Below are 18,741 nucleotides of genomic sequence, written 5' to 3' on the forward strand. Positions count from 1 at the left end.
TATTGTTTCTCTTGCTGAGAAAAAACTTTTTAGTTTGAGTAAGTCCCATTTTTTTTTTTCAAAGAGAGAGTGAGAGGGGGGTGGAGAGAGAGAGAGAGAGAGAGAGAGAGAGAGAGAGAGAGAGAGAGAGAGAGAGAATTTTTAATATTTATTTTTTTAGTTCTCGGCGGACACAACATCTTTGTTGGTATGTGGTGCTGAGGATCGAACCCGGGCCGCACGCATGCCAGGCGAGCGCGCTACCGCTTGAGCCACATCCCCAGCCCAGTCCCATTTGTTTATTCTTGTTATTAACTCTTGGGCTATGGGTGTCCTACTAAGGAATTTGGAGCCCAACCCCACAATATGTAGATCGGAGCCAACTTTTTCTTCTATCAGGCCCAGAGTCTCTGATTTGATATCAAGCTCTTTGATCCATTTTGTGTTAACTTTTGTGCATGGCGAGAGAAAGGGGTTCAGCTTCATTTTGTTGCATATGGATTTCCAGTTTTCCTAGCACCATTTGTTGAAGATGCTATCCTTCCTCCATTGCATGCTTTTAGCCCCTTTATCAAATATAAGAAAGTTGTAATTTTGTGGATTGGTCTCTGTGTCCTCTATTCTGTACCATTGGTCCACCTGCCTGTTTTTGTTACTATTGCTCTGTAGTACAGTTTGAAATCTGGTATCGCTATACCTCCAGATTCACAGTTCCTGCTTAGAATTGCTTTTGCTATTCTGGGTCTTTTGTTTTTCCATATGAATTTCATGATTGCTTTATCTATTTCTACAAGTACTTATCTCCTTAATTGATCAGTTATTAAAGACCGGTATTATGATGGTGTATTTATTTGTTTCTCCTTAGATTTATAAGCTTTGTTGTATTCATATAAAAGAAAAAAATATTTTAGATACTTAGTAAATCACACTTTTTAGCTTATGTTGTATTATTTGATATTGTATAACTGCCGCAGTCCGGCTGCAGCAAAATAGCCGGGGGTGGGGGGGTGATGAACAACTTGTGTACATTGATACAGCAGGAGTAGGAGCCGTTTATTGTAGGACAGGAGGGGTATTTATACATTCCACACAGCTTATCTAATTAACATAAACTCATACAGCAGTCAACCAATAAGGAATCTCCACACTTAATGGCTCGCTGGCGTTACTTCACAAACCACTCCCTCTGGCATTTTGCCAGGCGCCATCCAGACTTGTTTACAGACTCTAACATATAACCTGCTTTCTTTTAGTTTGATGTGGATAGTATATCTTTTTCCATGCTTTGTCTTTCAGTTTTCTGTGTGTGCCTCTTGCAAACCACATATGACTACAAATCTAGTCTGAAATGTTTTCCTTTTAAATCAGAGTTTATTTCATTTTAATGGGAGGACTAGTAGATATATCTGTGCAGAGAGAAGGAAAGGATTAGGAGATACTTTATAAAGACTAAAAGAGAGGATTTTAGAAAAAAATTAATATGCTCTTCTATAAGTTTATGGATCTTAATTACCCTTATAAGTGGTATAGCCTAAAAATAGACTATATATAGAGTTTAGATGATAAATTCAAAAATGCTGAAATCATAATATGATATTAAGTGACTCCAGCATCTCAGTTGAAGCATAAGTATGCTATCCTTTGAAATTTTATTTGGGATCACCTTCAGAAACAGAATATTAGACTGAGAGTTAATAATCTGACCATTATGGCATTTTAAATATTCTTCTAATATTCAAGTTTATAGGTTTTCTTCTGGACATAAGTTTTTATGCATATATATGTATATACACATACACATATACATATATAGGTATATGTCAATATTTTCTTAAAATGGAAATAATTTGGTTTTATTATAAATGTTACTTCATAATTAATACATTGTCTGATACATGGTAACACATCAGTAAATATTTGTGAATGAAACATTAAATTAACACATACATAATTATATTCATAAATAATACATTGTCTGATACATGGTAACACATCAGTAAATATTTGTGAATGAAACATTAAATTAACACATATTACTGAAAACTAAATCAACTTTCTTGTAAGTAAGAGTATAGTTTTCTCTTGTTGTGTAACAGATTTCCAACAAGTTTCGTGACTTAAAATGGCACATCTTTTTTATCACACGGTTTTGTGGGTCAGGAGTCCAGTTGTGGGTTAACTGCATCCACTGCTCAGGGTCTTACTAGGCTGAGATCAAAGTGATAGCTGAGGCCACAATCCCACCTGGAATGAGAGGTTCTTTTTCAAGCTCGCTGGGTACCAGAAATCATTTCCTTGTGGCTGTGTGAATGAGATCTCCATTTTTGTTTTATTTTTATTTTTTTTTAGTTGTAGATGAACACAATATCATTATTTTATTTATTTTTATATGGTGCTGAGAATTGAACACAATGCCTCATATGTGCTAGGCAAGCGCTCTACCACTGAGCCACAACCCCAGACTGAGGTCTCCATTGTCTTGCCAGCTCCTGGCCAAGGAACTGCTCTCAACTCTGAGAGTCGCCCTTCCCAAGCACCCTCCTCCCCAAGTGACCAGGTGAAGCATATTTCACCCATGAGTCCCAATATGCTGAGGAGCCCAGGGTATCAGAGATGCTCCTACTAAACCTTGCTCATCAGGTTAATGTTTTTCCTGTAAAATAGATATATAATTTTGTTTAGTTTTTTTTTTTTTTAATTATTGCCTTTCTATCTAGCTCTTGCTCTAAAGATGATCTTTTTAGAAAAAGAGCTGAGTTGTAGTCGGAAGATGAATTGTGTGGGGAGGGTGTTGGTAATTAGAGTTATCAGATAAATGACTTAAGATGCTATTAAATTAGTCCAGGCAAGAAATGATTTACAAATAAAACTGATTTAGAAATAAAACTGGGGGTGGAAATTGTATAGAAATAAGCAGGAATTTATGTGGTGATAGAAAGTGACTCAGGTAGCTAGCTAGCTCAGGTTTTTGGACAGATAATGACGCCATTTTTGATTGATAGGCATTACAGGAGGAAAAGTTTATTGGAATGGCAAGACAATGATTTGTTTGTGTATGTGACTTCAAACTGATTGTAAGACATGTGGGCTGGAAATAAGTGGAGTTCAGGCCTGGCGGATAAGAGTAGTCAGTTCCTGAAGCCCTTTAAGTGGAGGACCTCACCAGGTATAGCTGATAAGAAAAAGAGAACCAATATTGAGTTAATCAGGCCAGGAAAAGGTATCAAGGAGGAAAAATCAGAAGTCTACGAATGAGGATTAATAGATATCAGAAAACCACAAAAGCAATATTTAAAAGAGGGGGGAAGTACCTTGCAATTTCGTACATTGCTTGTAGAGTATGAGTCCTGAAATGATGGCAGTAGGTTGTACAATCATGAGTTCTCCAAGGACCTTTCTATGATTTCAACAGAAAAGTTGGGTTGGAAGCTAGAGTAAGTAGATTTAATCAGAATAGTAATGGATGAAAGTGTTCTTTTAAAACTCTGTACATAGAAGAAAGGTAAAATTAGATCCTTTTTCAGCCTTGTGCCAAAAAATTCCAAAATTACCAAACATCAAAATGAGGGGCAATTTGGATAACATTGTGTCTCTTGGCTCTTGTGTTCTCACAGGAGATTTCAAGCAAGACACAGAACATATTAAAAGTAGAGCAAATTTTGTTAGAGGGGAAAGGAAAAACACCCTAAAGGGGTGGGTCATCTCAGGGAGGAAAGTGACATTGCAACTGCTTTGTTCTCTAGTTCTGTTTGTAGAGAGCCCCACTCAGGTACTACCTCTTTTGACTGATAGTAGAATTGCATCAGATTATTAAGTCACAATATAAATCATCAGGGGGTGGGGAATTTTACAATTATAATGAGATTAAAATGACATGCTAAAAATCTAAAGGCAGCTCTTAGTCACCTTGGCCCATATTGACTCATTCTAATAATCTTGTTTTATAGATTTTGTGATCATTTGGGCTTTGTTTTTAATTATCCTCTCTTCCTGAGTCTGAGAATCTTGAGTCTGTATGTATAAAGGTTATAAAAGTCCCCTTTCAGAGTAACTTGTGTTCTTATCAGGGAGAGGTCTTGAACACTGTTATGATTTGGTTATGAGGTTCCCCCTAAAACTTGTGTTAATTCAGGAATATTCAGAGGTAAAATTATTAGATTATTGGAGCTACAACTTAATTGATCCATTCTAATTTGAATGGAATAACTGGGAGTTAACTGTAGGCAGGAGGAGTGTGACTAGAGGAGGTGGGTCACTAGGCATGCCCTGGAAGGGTTCATCCTCCCTGTGGCCCCTTCTTCTTTCTATTTCCTGGGCGCTATGAACCGAGTAGTGCTTCTCCACCATACCCTTCCACCATGATCTTCCACCATGATGTTCTGCCTCACCTTGAACCCACAAGAGTGGAGTTAGCCCACCATGGATTGAACCTCTGAAACCTGAGCCAAAATAAATTTTTCCTCCTCTAAGTTGTTCTTGTTGGGTATTTTGGACACAGAAATGAAAAGCTGACTAACACAGACATATATTCCTTAGCTCTGAGAATAGCCCTACATATGACAGGTTGTTTGTCAAGGAAAAGTAATATTCTCTGTTGACTTAACATAGAGCAGGACCAGAATGGCCTTGGGTAGACTGCTTTTCCAAGGAAAACTTGTGGAAGACCAGCATGTAGGCCCTGTCTATTTAATTATCCCCTTAACTCCATGTTCCTACTGCTCATGTCTACCTGCTACCTGACAGTATGGCCTAGCAGTGATCCTGGTACAATTCAAAGTCAATAAAGCAAAGGCATTGCGGGGGGGGGGGGGGGGCTTTTCAAAGTTCGATACCTTCATATTGAGAGGCTAAAGGAGATTTTGTTTCTTTTTGATTGCTATTAAGTATACATGAACTTTTTCAGTAACTAACTCATTCATCTATTCCATAAATATTGAATGACTGTTAAGTACTGAAGAACCGTTAGGCACTGTGGTTAAAGTGGTGACTAAGTCAGACTTGGTTCCTGCTATCATGGAGAGAGACATAGAAACACGTACTTATAAGTCTACCCATATTGCAAAATGGTGGTAAGTGAGCTTGACAGGATAATAAACAAAGGAAAGCTTATACAAAGACCCTGAGACATGAGATATTTCTAAGAATTGTAGAAATAGCAGTATAAATGGAGTATGATAGTAACTGTGCTTTTTATTTAGTGCTTACTACATTTCAAAGTAAAGTTTTATTTAGCATGCCCTTTTTATTTTTCTTTCCTTTAATCCTCACAACCCTATGCAGTAAAAAACTAGTTGAAAAGTTACATAACTTGCCCTCATCCAGTAGTAGGTGGGTAAAGCCAGAATTCCAATCCAGGCAGTGAGATTTCAGAACTTAATTCTTAACCACAGTGCTTACACTTCCTCTTAGTAAGTATCAAGATCAGAGAAGGATAATTGGCCAAGCGGAGCTGGAGATATAGGTAAGGATTATGCCATGGAAAACTTTTAATCCCTGCGAAATATTTTTAATATTATGCTAAGAACTGTGGGAAGCAACTGGAAAATGCTAAGTACAAATATGTGCATGCTTTCTTGAGATTTAGTGCTTATACCTGTGGCCATATTTGAGATTTATAAATTTACTCTGGTGTTGCAGAAAGTAAATGTAGATGGATAGGTATTTAAGGGAGAAGGTTCCTACTAACTGCATTCTCTCAAGGTGCACATTAATAAAAGGAATCTGAATATTGATCCCTATTGCAAATCACAAAAATTCTAGCTCAAACTAATCCAACAAAAAAGGAAATGTTATTATTTGGCATGACTACATTCAGAACTGGAACTCTGTTTTTTCTTAAGTTGGATTTGCTGTCTTTCTGTTGATTTCATACTTCAATCACAGATTCCCTTAGGTACATGTGCAACTGGAAAGGGTCTTTATAGGCACTCCTTTAAAAGATCCTAAGACTCCTTACTGTGAGTATAAATTTAATCCACATGCCTGCCCTGAAACATTCCTGATAGCAACAGATTGAGACATCCTAATTAGTTTATGAGTTATAACTTAGAGTATAAACTCTAATCAAGCTCTGCATACTAGAGTTTGGACTCCCTACTGAGACTATGTGGACCAATAGGGAGGGGGAGGGTAGGTTGCCCAGATGCCAAAGAGAGATTTTTATATTGGAAAATAGCAAATATTTTCCACACATATCCATTTTTATTATATTTTAGGAAACATTTTAATCAGCTGTTTGCCACTTACTTTTTATAGTATATTTAATTGTGCAGAATTTTAAAGTTTTTGCCTATTTAAATGTTCATTCTATCTCTAATTAGATTCTTAGTTTCTTTAACATACCTTCTCTTTAACTCTTTATGTGGTAACTTGAACACTGTTCTTTATAAATGTTTTCATGTTTCATATTACATATCTGAAATTTTTTTGTCATCTGAAATTTTTCTAGATTGTAAAAGAATATTCTTTATGTTGTTAAATTTTATTATTCCTCCCCTATTGATTGTTATTACTTACTTCTCTTTTTTAGTGGTATACCCAGGTCTTGAAATTAGATTTTCTGCTAAGTTAAATAATCTTTGAATTCTATTGTGGCTGTTGTCCTTACAGTCATTCATTCACCATCATGATACATACTTATGGCAAGCCAGAGAATATAAAATGTAGAGAAGATAAAAATAAGCAACATAAAATAGAGAAAGCAGGGCCATTTAATATAGTTAGTGACAGATAAAATTTTAGAACAGTGTAAGCAAATGCTATATATGAATATGCTAGTATTTTTTTAGAAGAGAGAGAGAATTTCTTAATATTTATTTTTTAGTTTTCGGTGGACACAACATCTTTATTTTATTTGTATGTGGTGCTAAGGATCGAACCCAGTGTTTTACAGTGGAAAGCAAATACTCTACCACTGAGCTACAGCCAGCCCCATGCTAGTATATATTTTAAATTCAGAAAGAAAATTTTTGTGTAAAAATTTAAATTTTTAATATGACTCAAAGTATTTGAACAATCCAACCAAACCAGTTATAACCATGAAAGAAAATAGACTAACATATGTCTGAAGAGGCACTAAACCCATAGAATATAGTGGGTGAATTTTAATAATCTTTCAAGAAACAGGTAATTCTCTTGCTATGAAAATATTTTAAGATACAGAAAAATTGGGAGTCTCCATATATCATTTCATGAGGTTAGCATCCTTTTAGAGACACTAACCAGGTAATGTACTGCACCCTTCCCCAGAATTGGTGAGCATATACATATATCAGCATATACTTTCATGGAGGGCTGTGTGCCTAGAGAGGGCTATGGGTCAGAGAGGTGCTGGAGACCTTTTATCTTAGTTTTATTTGTGATACCTGTATTTATAATGATAAATATTCTAATAATATTTTAAAATTCCCAGTTTAATTTTTATAGGATTTTTATAGGCTTGTCCATTTTTTGGTTTTAAAGTATTTCATCTACATTTTTTTCAATCTGTATTATAATTTTTATCTTGCTCCAATTCCTTTTTATAGGCATTCATTAAAATGGAGTTTTTATTTCATAGCATTTTCCTAAATAATTTAAGGTCTTATTCATGGATTTATTTCCTATAATTAGAGGGTAGAGACCTACCTAATCAACAAATTGTCCATTTGCTTGTAATTTCAAGATTACATAAATTCAACTCTTAAAAATTTCACTAGACAAATTTTGTATGGAAACTCAGAAATCACAATTTATTCTCTAGAATACATACATCAACTTGTCAGTATTGACTTAAATTTATCACTTTTGTAAATAGCAGAAGAACTGGACTAAAATGGAATATATTTAGTTAAAGAATGATTTTAAAATATTTCATGTACTTTTTTTTCAATATTTATTATAATTTTTATCTTGCTCTAAAATTCCTTTTATCGGTATTTTGTTATATGATAATATCAGGAATTTTCTTTTTTTTAATTGGTTGTTCAAAACATTACATAGTTCTTGACATATCATATTTCATACATTAGATTCAAGTGGGTTATGAACTCCCATTTTTACCCCAAATTCAGATTGCAGAATCACATCGGTTACACATCCACATTTTTACATATTGCCCTATTAGTGACTGTTGTATTCTGCTACCTTTCCTATCCTCTACTATCCCCCCTCCCCCCCTCCCATCTTCTCTCTCTACCCTATCTACTGTAATTCATTTCTCTCCTTGTTTTTTTTTTTTTCTCATTCCCCTCACAACCTCTTTTTTTCTTAAAACCAAGAGCTTGAGAGATACACTCATTTTTTTTTTTTACAAAGTTGTCTTAAAAGGGAAGCCATAAATATGGAGGTCTTTTCAAAAAACAGCAGATGAGCCAACGTGAGGGCACATGTCTGTAATATAGGCCAGGGGCTTGGGAGGCTGAGGCAGGAGGATGGCAAGTTCAAGGCTAACCTCAGCAATTTAACAAGGCCCTAAGCAATTTAGTGAGATCCTGTCTCAAAATTTAAAAAAAAAAAAAAGGGGGGGGGGCCAAGGATGTAGCTCAATGGTAAATTGCCCCAGGGTTAAATTCCTAGCACCCTGTCACTCACACACACACACACACACACAAAAAAAAAAAAAAAAAAAAACACAGATGATAAAGGTTATTATTATTCATTCAGTAAAATTAAAACTAAAAAAAAAAAACTCTAAAAAAGGAATTGTGAGACTGTTTTGCTAGTCTGTTAAAATGAGGCCTATTAAAAGTGTTCTATGTACTTGCAGATTGGCCGCCTCCAAGATCTGGTAAGGAAAAGTGAACAAGGTCTTGGCTCTGCTGAAGGACTCATTGCTAGTCTTCAGGACTCCCAGGAAAGACTTCAGAATGAGCTTAACTTGACTAAAGGCAGACTGAAAGAAACCAAGGATGTTCTAGTAAATGTTGAGGTAATTGTATAATTCTAATGTAAGATAAACATCAGCAAAATAAAAAATATAATTTAGCCACTTTGATTACGACTTATTTAAAATATCAAATTGTATGTAATTAGTGTATTGATTCCTTGGGCTATTATAACAAAGTACTACAAACCTGGTGACTTATGGCAATAAAAATTTATTATCTCACAGTCTCTAGGCTCAGAGTCTAAAATCAGGTATTGACAGAACTGTCCTCCCTCTTAAATCTCTAATGGAGGATCTTTCCTACCCTTTTTCAGCTTCTTGTTGCTCCAGGCATTCCTTCACATTTGGCTGCATAATTTCAGTCTCTCTCTGTTTTCACATCGTCATTTTGTAGGAATGGGTCATATTGGATTAAGGGTGACCTCATTCTAATTGAATATATCCCCAGTACCCAAAAAAACAAAGCAACCTCTCTTCCTCCAGCCCAAAACATTCTAATAAATAATAAATGCAGTCTAATAAAATGCAGTTCCTGGAGGCAGGGGACTTGAAAAGAACAGTTGGATTAATTCAGTTTTCAATAGTTACTGTTTAATAACCAGGTCATCAATGTTGAATGGCAGTTCCCATGACTGACTGACTTACTTTTTTTTTTTTTCATCTGGATATACTCCTCAAAACCTGCTGTACCACATGCTGTTAGGAATTGGATGGTCCAGAAAAGGTCACCGTGGTAGTAAGAAGATGGACCATCATCTGCTTTCCTACTACCTAGTGTCCTTAGAGTGGCTGCACTGCTGGCAGAGGTCCATGGTTGCCTGTGATGTCCAAATAGGTCATCTCTAGCCTGTGCTCCAGGGAGCTACATGATCTATGCTTATCAACAGGGATTTCATATATATCATATTATATTACCATAACAAATGAGCATGTGGACTACTGTCTATAAAAATAGTAGCCTAAGTTCCACATAATTCTTTTAATCAAGTTAGAGGGATGCAGCTATGTGCTTAAGCTTTGAAAAAATAATGCTTTTTGAATATGAATATGAATTAATTTGAATAATATAACTGTGATGTTGTATATGCAAAAATTATTCAATAATCAATCTGTTGTTAAGTACCCATGGTAAGAAATGTTTAGTTTATATGATTAATGCCAACTTTGAACTCTTTTTTAAATTTTTTTTATTTTTTAGTTTTGGGTGGACACAATATCTTTTTTAATTTTTATGTGGTGCTGAGGATCGCAACCAGTGCCCCACGCATGCCAGGCGAGTGCACCACCACTTGAGCCACGTCCCCAGTCCCCAACTTTGAACTCTTTAAATAACTTATACTATTTTATACTACTCATCTTAATAGAGTTTATTTATTTATTTTATACTATTTATCTTAATATAGTTTAGACAAGCTTTAAAACAGAAATGTGTAGGGCTGGGGATTCGGCTCAGTGCCAAAAGTGCTTGCCTAGCATGTGTGAGACCCTGGGTTCAATCCCCAGCATTGAAAATAAATAGATAGATGTGTACTATATATTTTATTGTCAAAATCTTGAATAATTGTCATAGATAACATCACAGTTATTGTTTCATAAGAACTTAAAAATTGTAACACAAGCACATGATACTTACCTGAAATAACCAGCAGTGTCTTTGCTTTTGAAGATATCTTCAGTGAAAGGTTTTTATTCTTCAGGCTGAGCTAGAGCAGGAGAGGCACCAGCATGAAGAAACACTTGCTGCCATGAAGGAAGAAGAGAATCTTAGAGTGGACAAAATGGCCCATGACTTGGAGATAAAGTGGACTGAAAATCTTAGGTATATTTTTTATTCTGTAATGTCACCTTTCCAATACAGATGTGCAAGAAAGTTTTCCTGTTGTATGACTTACATTGTTAAAGATAGTATTTTAAATGATTTTTTTCTCCAGGATTAGATGCAGAGATTTTAGATTTTTTTTCTGTTTGAATTCAGATTTTATTTTTTTCTGATTTTATTTCCTATTTTATTAAATAGGAAGAGAACTAGTCAGAAGTTAACAGACTTATTTATTCTAGTACCTGTTCTGTCCTTAATCAGTGGATAAACAAGTGATGAGTAAGTTACCAGTTTACCTTATGGTCCTTAGCTATGAAATAATCAGCTCCTACTCTGAGTCACAAACATTTGAGGAGGATTAGGCATTTATAAAAGCTGTGAATGACTGTATGTCATTCACATTATTCACTTAGAGAAATAATTCTCTTTACAAAGTAAATACTTGTGGTTTTTTTCTAGACAGGAATGCTCTAAACTTCGTGAAGAGTTAAGGCTTCAACACGAAGAGGATAAGAAGTCAGCAATGTCTCAGCTGCTGCAATTAAAAGAGCGAGAGAAAAATGCTGCCAGGGACTCATGGCAGAAGAAAGTCGAAGATCTCTTAAACCAGGTAATTAAAACCTGTACCTTCTAAAGATTCATTTTCCTTGACCCTCTTGAGCTAGGAAAATACTATAAAGCACTGTGTTCAAATTCACTGTATTTTGTTATTTTTCATAGGGCAAACTTAAAAAAATTTTAAAGTGAATAAAACTAAGACAACATATTTAAAAATTTGGGAAATGTTGAGCTAAGAAATTATTTTATATATATCATCTTAACTGTGAATAATTGATGTTTCTTAGTTTAGTATTTGAACTGAACACATTAGAGATTTTAAGTAGAGAAGGTAGCTGTTCTTTGAAAATATAAAATCTCCTTTAAGTTCTTAGATACCTTTTCACAACAGAAGGGAACATTTAGTAAATGTACCCTGATTAATTAAAACCACTCTTCAAAAACAAGCAGTTAACTTCTTTCTCACCAAAGGGCTAGTACTTGAAGCCCCTTGGAGATAGTATCACATAAGCAAATGGTGATAATATTTTGAAATCTGTCTTTTTTATGTTTTCTTATTTCCAGAACTTTTATAACTATAATTAAAGTAATTTGTACATTTTTACTTATTTACATAACCTCTAACTTTATGAATTCTTAGCATTCTCATACTAAAGCAGTAATTAAATAGACTACATGAGTCATCAGTTGATAAACAAGTGCAGAATTTGGGCAAAAAGCAGCTGGTGCTTTAGTGTTGCAAATCCACAATTATGTTTCTGTTTGTGATCATGATTAATTTCAAAATAAACAGGAAAGGCTTTTTCTAAGATTATTTGTCACTTAGGTACATATGTACAGTGTCTTTCAAGAATGCTTGGGGTCTATAATTCACCAATTTTTTAAAAAAATGAATGCTTAAGGTCTGCCAATTTGTACCTGGTATTTCATAATAATTTATGATATTATTCTGAAATAGAATTACATACTATGTGTGAGAGAGAGCTTCGTGAATCATTTGAAACCTTTGAAATTCAGACAAAAATGGGAACAAGAAATAGTTGTTATTAAAAGTTCTAGCCATACTACCTTGCTAATTACCATCTACACATTTGTTTTACTTTCTATTTCTTTTTTCTTTTTTCTCTTTTTAGACAGTACTGGGTGCTCTACAACCAAGTTACATCGCCAGTCTTTTTTATTTTTTATTTTGAGATTTTTTATTTTATTTATTTTTTAACTTGTCCAGGATGACCTGAAACTTGTGTTTCTCCTGCCTCAGCCTCCCCAACACACTAGAATCATAGGCTGGAATTATATGTGTGCACCACTCACTCATTTTACATTCTATTTAGGGACCTGGAAGGACAGAATGTTACTAAGCCTCTATCATGTTCTGCACTTAGGAAAATTAATTAGTTAAGCAGGCTTGGGCTTGATGATATTAAAGGATTAAGAGTAGGGAATAAGTCTAGGGCTTGGGCAGAAGCATATACTATGAAAAAGCATCAAGAGTATCTGCATTTTCACATATTTAATAGTTTCTGAGTGAACTGAACATGAGACTATTTTTGTACCTTAGCATACCTGTATTTCATCCTCTTTAGAGCAAAGGAAAACATGAAATAACTTGTTTTGATATGAATTTAAATGTTTTTATTAGTTCTTTTAGCTATGTATAACAGTAAAATCCATTCTGATAAGATATACAAGCATAGGATATATCTTATTCTAATTAGGATCCCATTCTTGTGGGTGGGCACAGTGGTGGGATTCACTTAGGTATTTTCATATGTGTAGATAAGAAAATTATATTAGATTTATTCCACTGTCTTTCCTATTCCTATCTGCCCCTTCTTTTTGTTCCCCTTTGTCTAATCTACTGAATTTCTCTCCCCTCTCCTCTTCATTATGGTTTAGCTTCCACATATCAGCGAAAATATTTGACCTGTGATTCTTTGAGATTGGTTTATTACACTTAGCATGACATTCTCCAGATCCATCCATTTATTAGCAAATGTCATAAAATCGTTCTTCTTTATGGCTGAGTAAAATTTCATTATATATACATACATATGTATAAACATACATATTTATATGTGTGTGTATATATATATATATGTATATATACACACACACACACACATACATACATACATATCACAGTTTCTTTATACATTCATCTGCTGATAGGCATCTAGGTTGGTTCCATAGCTTAGCTATTGTGAACTGTGCTACCATAAACATTGATGTTTATGGCTATGTCACTGTTGTATGCTGATTTTAAGTCCTTTGGATATATGCCAAGGAGTGGGATAACTGGATCAAATTGTAGTTTCATTCCTGGTTTTTTGAGGAATCTCCATAATGTTTTCCAGGGTGGTTGCACCAATTTGCAGTCCCACCAACAATATATGAGTGTTCCTTTTCCCCCACATCCTCATCAACATTTGTTGTTACTTGTATTCTTGATAATTGCCATTCAGACTAGAGTGAAATGAAATTTCAGTGTAGTTTTAATGTGTATTTCTCTAATTGCTAGAGATGTTGAACATTTTTCATATATTTGTTGACCATTCATACTTCTTTTGAGAAGGGTCTCTTCAGTTCCTCCCATTCATTTATTGGGCTATTTGTATTTTTGGTGTTATGCTTTTTGAGTATTTTGTATATCCTAGAAATTAACACCCTATCTGAGGTACAGGTGGCAAAGATTTTCTCCCATTCTGTAGGTTCTCTCCTCACTCTTGATTGTTTCTTTTGCCTAGAAGAAGCTTTTTAGTTTCATGCCATCCCATTTATTGATTTTAAATCTTATCTCTTGTGCTTTAGAAGTCTTGTACAGAAAGTCAATTTCTGCCAATATTTTGAAGTGTTGGGCTTACCTTTTCTTTTAGTAGGTGCAGGGTTTCTGGTCTAATTCCTAGGTCTTTGATCCACTTAGAGTTGATTTTTGTGCAGGGTGAGAGATAGGGGTGTAATTTCATTTTGCTACATATCGATTTCCAGTTTTCCTAGAAACATTTGTTGAAGAGACTATCTTTTTACCAATGAATGTTTTGGGCACTTCTGTTTAGTATAAGATAACTGTGTTTATGTGAGTGTGTCTCTGTTTCTCCAATTCTGTACCATTGGTCTACATGTCTGTTTTCATGCTGCTTCTGTTACTATGGCTCTCTAATATAATTTAAGATCTGGTTTCGTGAGGCCTCCTGCTTCACTCTTCTGGCTAAGGATTGCTTTGGCTATTCTGGGCCAAATTATTTTTTCAAATGAATTAGATGACTGCTTTTTCTATTTCAATGAAGAACATCATTGGAATATGAAGGGAATTGCATTGAATCTGCTGAGTGCTTTTGGTAGTATGGCCATTTTAACAGTATTGATTCTCCTTATCCAAGAGCAGTGTAGGTCTTTCCATCTTCTAAGTCTTCCTCTCAATTTTTTTCTTCAGTGTTCTGTAGTTAGTCATTATAGAGGTCTTTCTTCTGTTTTGTTAAGATTGATTCTTAAGTATTTTTTTCCTAGTTACTCTTTTGGCTGATTCATCATTGGAGTATAGGAACACAATTGATTTATGGGTGTTAATTTTGTATACTGCTACTTTGCTGAATTCATTTATGAGTTCTAAGAGTTTACTGGTAAGAGATTTTTTTGGCCTTCTAAATATAGAAGAATCATGTCATTGGCAAACAGATACTTTGAGCTCTTCTTTTCCTTTTTGTATCCCTTTGTTTTTTTATTTTGCATAATTTCTCTGGCTAGAGTTTCAAGGATTAAGTGGAATAGAAGTTGGGAAAGTGGGCATAATTTTCTTGTTCCTGTTTTTAAAGGGAATGCTTTCAGTTTTTCTCCATTTAGAATGATGTTGGCCTTGGGTTTGTCATATAGCCTTTACAATGTTGAGGTATGTTCCTTCTATTCCTAGTTTTTCCAGTATTGTAAACATGAATTGATGCATATTTTGTCAAATGCTTTTTCTGCATCTATTGAGATGATGTGTTCTTGTCTTTGAGTCTATTTATGTGATGTACTACATTTTCTGATTTCTGTATGTTGAACCAACCTTGCATCCCTGGGATGAACCCCACTTGATCATGCACTATTTTTTAATGTGTGATTTGCCAGTATTTTATTAAGAATTTTTGCATCTATATTCATCAGGGATATTGGTCTGAAGTTTTCTTTTCTTGATGTGTCTTTGAATGAGTTTGGAAGAATTCCCTCATTTTCTATTTCATGGACTAATTTGAGGAGGATTGGTGCTAGTTCTTCTTTATAGGCCTGGTAGAACTTAGCTGGGAATTCAGTCAGTCCTGTACTTTTCTGTGTTGGTAGGCTTTTGATGGCTTCTTCGGTTTCATTTCTAGAAATTGATCTGCTTAAATTTTAATATCCTCCTGGTTCAATTTAGGTAGGTCATATATAGAGAGAGATAGATAGGTAGATCTATCTATCTATATATGCGTGAATTTGTCAATATCATCAAGATTTTCTAGCTTATTGGAGTTTAATTTTTCAAAATAGTTTCCAATTATCCTCTGTATTTCTGTAGTGTCTGGGGATATTTCCATTTTCATCATGGAATTTAACAGTTTGAGTTTTTCTCTTTTTTTAGCTTGGATAAGGGTTTACCAATTTTGTATACAAGTTTTCTTTCATTGCCTTTTTGGTTTTTTTTAATCTCAATTTCATTGTGTTCAGGTCTGATTTTATTTTCTTGTTCTATTGATTTTGCTTTCTAGTCTTTGTTTTGTTTAAACCCGTGATTGAACCCAGGGGTGTTCAACCACTGAGCCACATCCCAGCTCTTTTTGTATTTTTATTTAGAGACAGGGTCTCATTAAGTTGCTTAGGGCCTCACTTGAGTTGCTGAAGCTGGCTTTGATCCTATCCTCCTGCCTTAGCCTTTTGAGCCACTGGGGTTACAGGTGTGCCCCGCCGTGCCTGGCCTTTCAGTGATATGAACTTTCCTCTTCAAATCACCTTATAGTATCCCAGAGGTTTTGATATGTTGTATCATTATTCTCATTTTTATTTCTTCCCTGATTTCTTCAAATTTGTCTTTGATATGTATTTAAACTTTTAAGAATTAATTTTGACACATCTCAGCCTTTTCATCTACCTATCTAAAAATGGGCATAGAGGAACATAAAATTTTCACTTTCCTTGCATCAGATATTTTTTTATTTTGTAGAATTTTCCAAAAGCTATTATTTTCATTCTGTGCTTTAGTTTAGAGTCAGTTTTAGATACTTTAGATATCTCCCCCATCCTATTGTGAGTAAACATCCACAAATCAGAGAGCACATTCGACCTTTGTTTTTTGGAGATTGGCTTATTTTTCTTAGCATGACAGTCTCCAGCTCCATCCATTTTCTGGCAAGTGCCATAATTTCATTCTTCTTTATGGCTGAGTAATATTCCATCATGTATATGTAACATATTTTCTTTATACATTCAGTTGTTGAAGGGAACCTAGGTTGGTTTCATAGCTTAGCTATTGTGAATTGAGCTTATATAAACATTGATGTGGCTGTGTCCCTGTAGTATGCTGATTTTAAGTCCTTTGGGTATATGCTGAGGAGTGGGATAGCTGGGTCAAATGATGGTTCCATTCCAAGTTTTCTGAGGAATCTCGATACTGATTTCCAAATTGGTTGCACCAATTTTCAGTCCCACCAGCAATATATGAGTGTGCCTTTTCCCCCACATCCTTGCCAACATGAAATAGAATTCTTGAATGCACATCATCCCTCCACACCTCTCCACCAAAGCCAAACTCCTCCGCCTAGACACTACCATCCATTTGCCACTCAGCCATGTCTGACAATTCTCTCTTTCTGACATTGTGCAGCCAGTCCACAGCACTCCCTACTGCTCTACTTTCAAAACACATCCAAAACCTGCCCACTGCTTACCAGTTCCTCCACAATCCCACCTTATATCCCAAGCCCCTTATACTGCTCTCTTTACTGCAACTATAACTCTCTTTGGATCTCCTACAGCAAAGTACTGCTTATGTATTTATCTGGTCCAAACTCTCCAGGGACTCCCTGTCACCTTTAGATTACAACCTACACGCTTACCATGGCCTCTGAGACCCTCACAATTTGGTCTCTGGCTGTGTTGTTAACATGATCTCCTATCACTTTCCTTTTTCCTCTTTTCCTCTTTTTACAGCCATCCTGGACTGCTTGAAATTCTTGGAACACACCCCCCTACAAGCCTAATCCATCTTGAAGTCTTTGCACCTGCCAGTCCCTCCACATGGAACCCATTTTCCCTATCTTTGTGTTTTTTTCCCCTTTATTTTGTTCAATTGGTTACTCAACGTTTTAACTCCTCAAAAATTTTTCCTTGACCACTTTCTTTAAAATAGCAGCCTGCATTATTACCCTTTGCCCCTTATTCTGCTTTGTGTTTCTTCAAAACATTTATTACTACACAGCATTGCATTGATTCTTACGTTTACTGAGACCTGGACCTTTGTGTTGTTCACTGTTTATCCCCAGCAGCTAAAACTGTGCCAGGCGTTTAGTAAGTTAGCACTTCACAGGTATTGAACAGAGTGAACCGAAACTGAGGCACAGGAACCAAAGAAGAAATCATTGAATACATGAAGTACAAATAATTCTGCCCAGTTAAAACTTGACTTAATGGTACAGAATAGAGGACACAGTAACCAATCCACAAAACTACAACTATCTTATTTTTGATAAAGGGGCTAAAAGCATGCAATGGAGGAAGGATAGCATCTTCAACAAATGGTGCTGGGAAAACTGGAAATCCATTTGCACCAAAATGAATCTGAATCCCTATCTCTCGCCGTGCACAAAAGTTAACTCAAAATGGATCAAGGAGCTTGATATTAAATCAGAGACACGGCATCTGATAGAAGAAAAAGTTGGTTATGATCTACACGCTGTGGGATCGGGCTCCAAATTCCTCAATAGGACACCCATAGCGCTAGAGTTAACAAATAGAATCAACAAATGGGACTTACTCAAACTAAAAAGTTTTTTCTCAGCAAAAGAAACAATAAGAGAGATAAATAGGGAGCCTACATCCTGGGAACAAATCTTTACTCCACACACTTCAGATAGAGCCCTAATAACCAGAATATACAAAGAACTCAAAAAATTAGACAATAAGATAACAAATAACCCAATCAATAAATGGGCCAAGGACCTGAACAGACACTTCTCAGAGGAGGACATACAATCAATCAACAAGTACATGAAAAAATGCTCACCATCGCTAGCAGTCAGAGAAATGCAAATCAAAACTACCCTAAGATACCATCTCACTCCAGTAAGACTGGCAGCCATTAGGAAGTCAAACAACAATAAGTGCTGGAGAGGATGCGGGGAAAAGGGCACTCTTGTTCATTGCTGGTGGGACTGCAAATTGGTGCAGCCAATTTGGAAAGCAGTATGGAGATTTCTCGGAAAGCTGGGAATGGAACCACCATTTGACCCAGCTATTCCCCTTCTCGGTCTATTCCCTAAAGCCCTAACAAGAGCATGCTACAGGGACA

The 18,741-nt window shown here is 35.4% G+C and overlaps 1 protein-coding gene across 3 annotated transcripts in view; it reads left to right on the forward strand.

Moving 5' to 3' along the window:
* Fam184a (family with sequence similarity 184 member A) overlaps positions 1 to 18,741 on the forward strand; it is a 132,096-nt gene that overhangs the window by 66,414 nt on the left and 46,941 nt on the right. For all 3 annotated transcript variants that reach the window (XM_026394081.2, XM_077802095.1, XM_077802096.1), the window contains 3 exons: positions 8,726 to 8,887; positions 10,543 to 10,664; positions 11,124 to 11,274. In XM_026394081.2, the coding sequence (XP_026249866.2) occupies positions 8,726 to 8,887; positions 10,543 to 10,664; positions 11,124 to 11,274 (435 nt within the window). The remainder of the gene's footprint in view (positions 1 to 8,725; positions 8,888 to 10,542; positions 10,665 to 11,123; positions 11,275 to 18,741) is intronic.

This window comes from Urocitellus parryii, chromosome 8, assembly GCF_045843805.1.
Source record: "Urocitellus parryii isolate mUroPar1 chromosome 8, mUroPar1.hap1, whole genome shotgun sequence".
In the NCBI taxonomy this organism is placed as follows: Eukaryota; Metazoa; Chordata; class Mammalia; order Rodentia; family Sciuridae; genus Urocitellus; species Urocitellus parryii.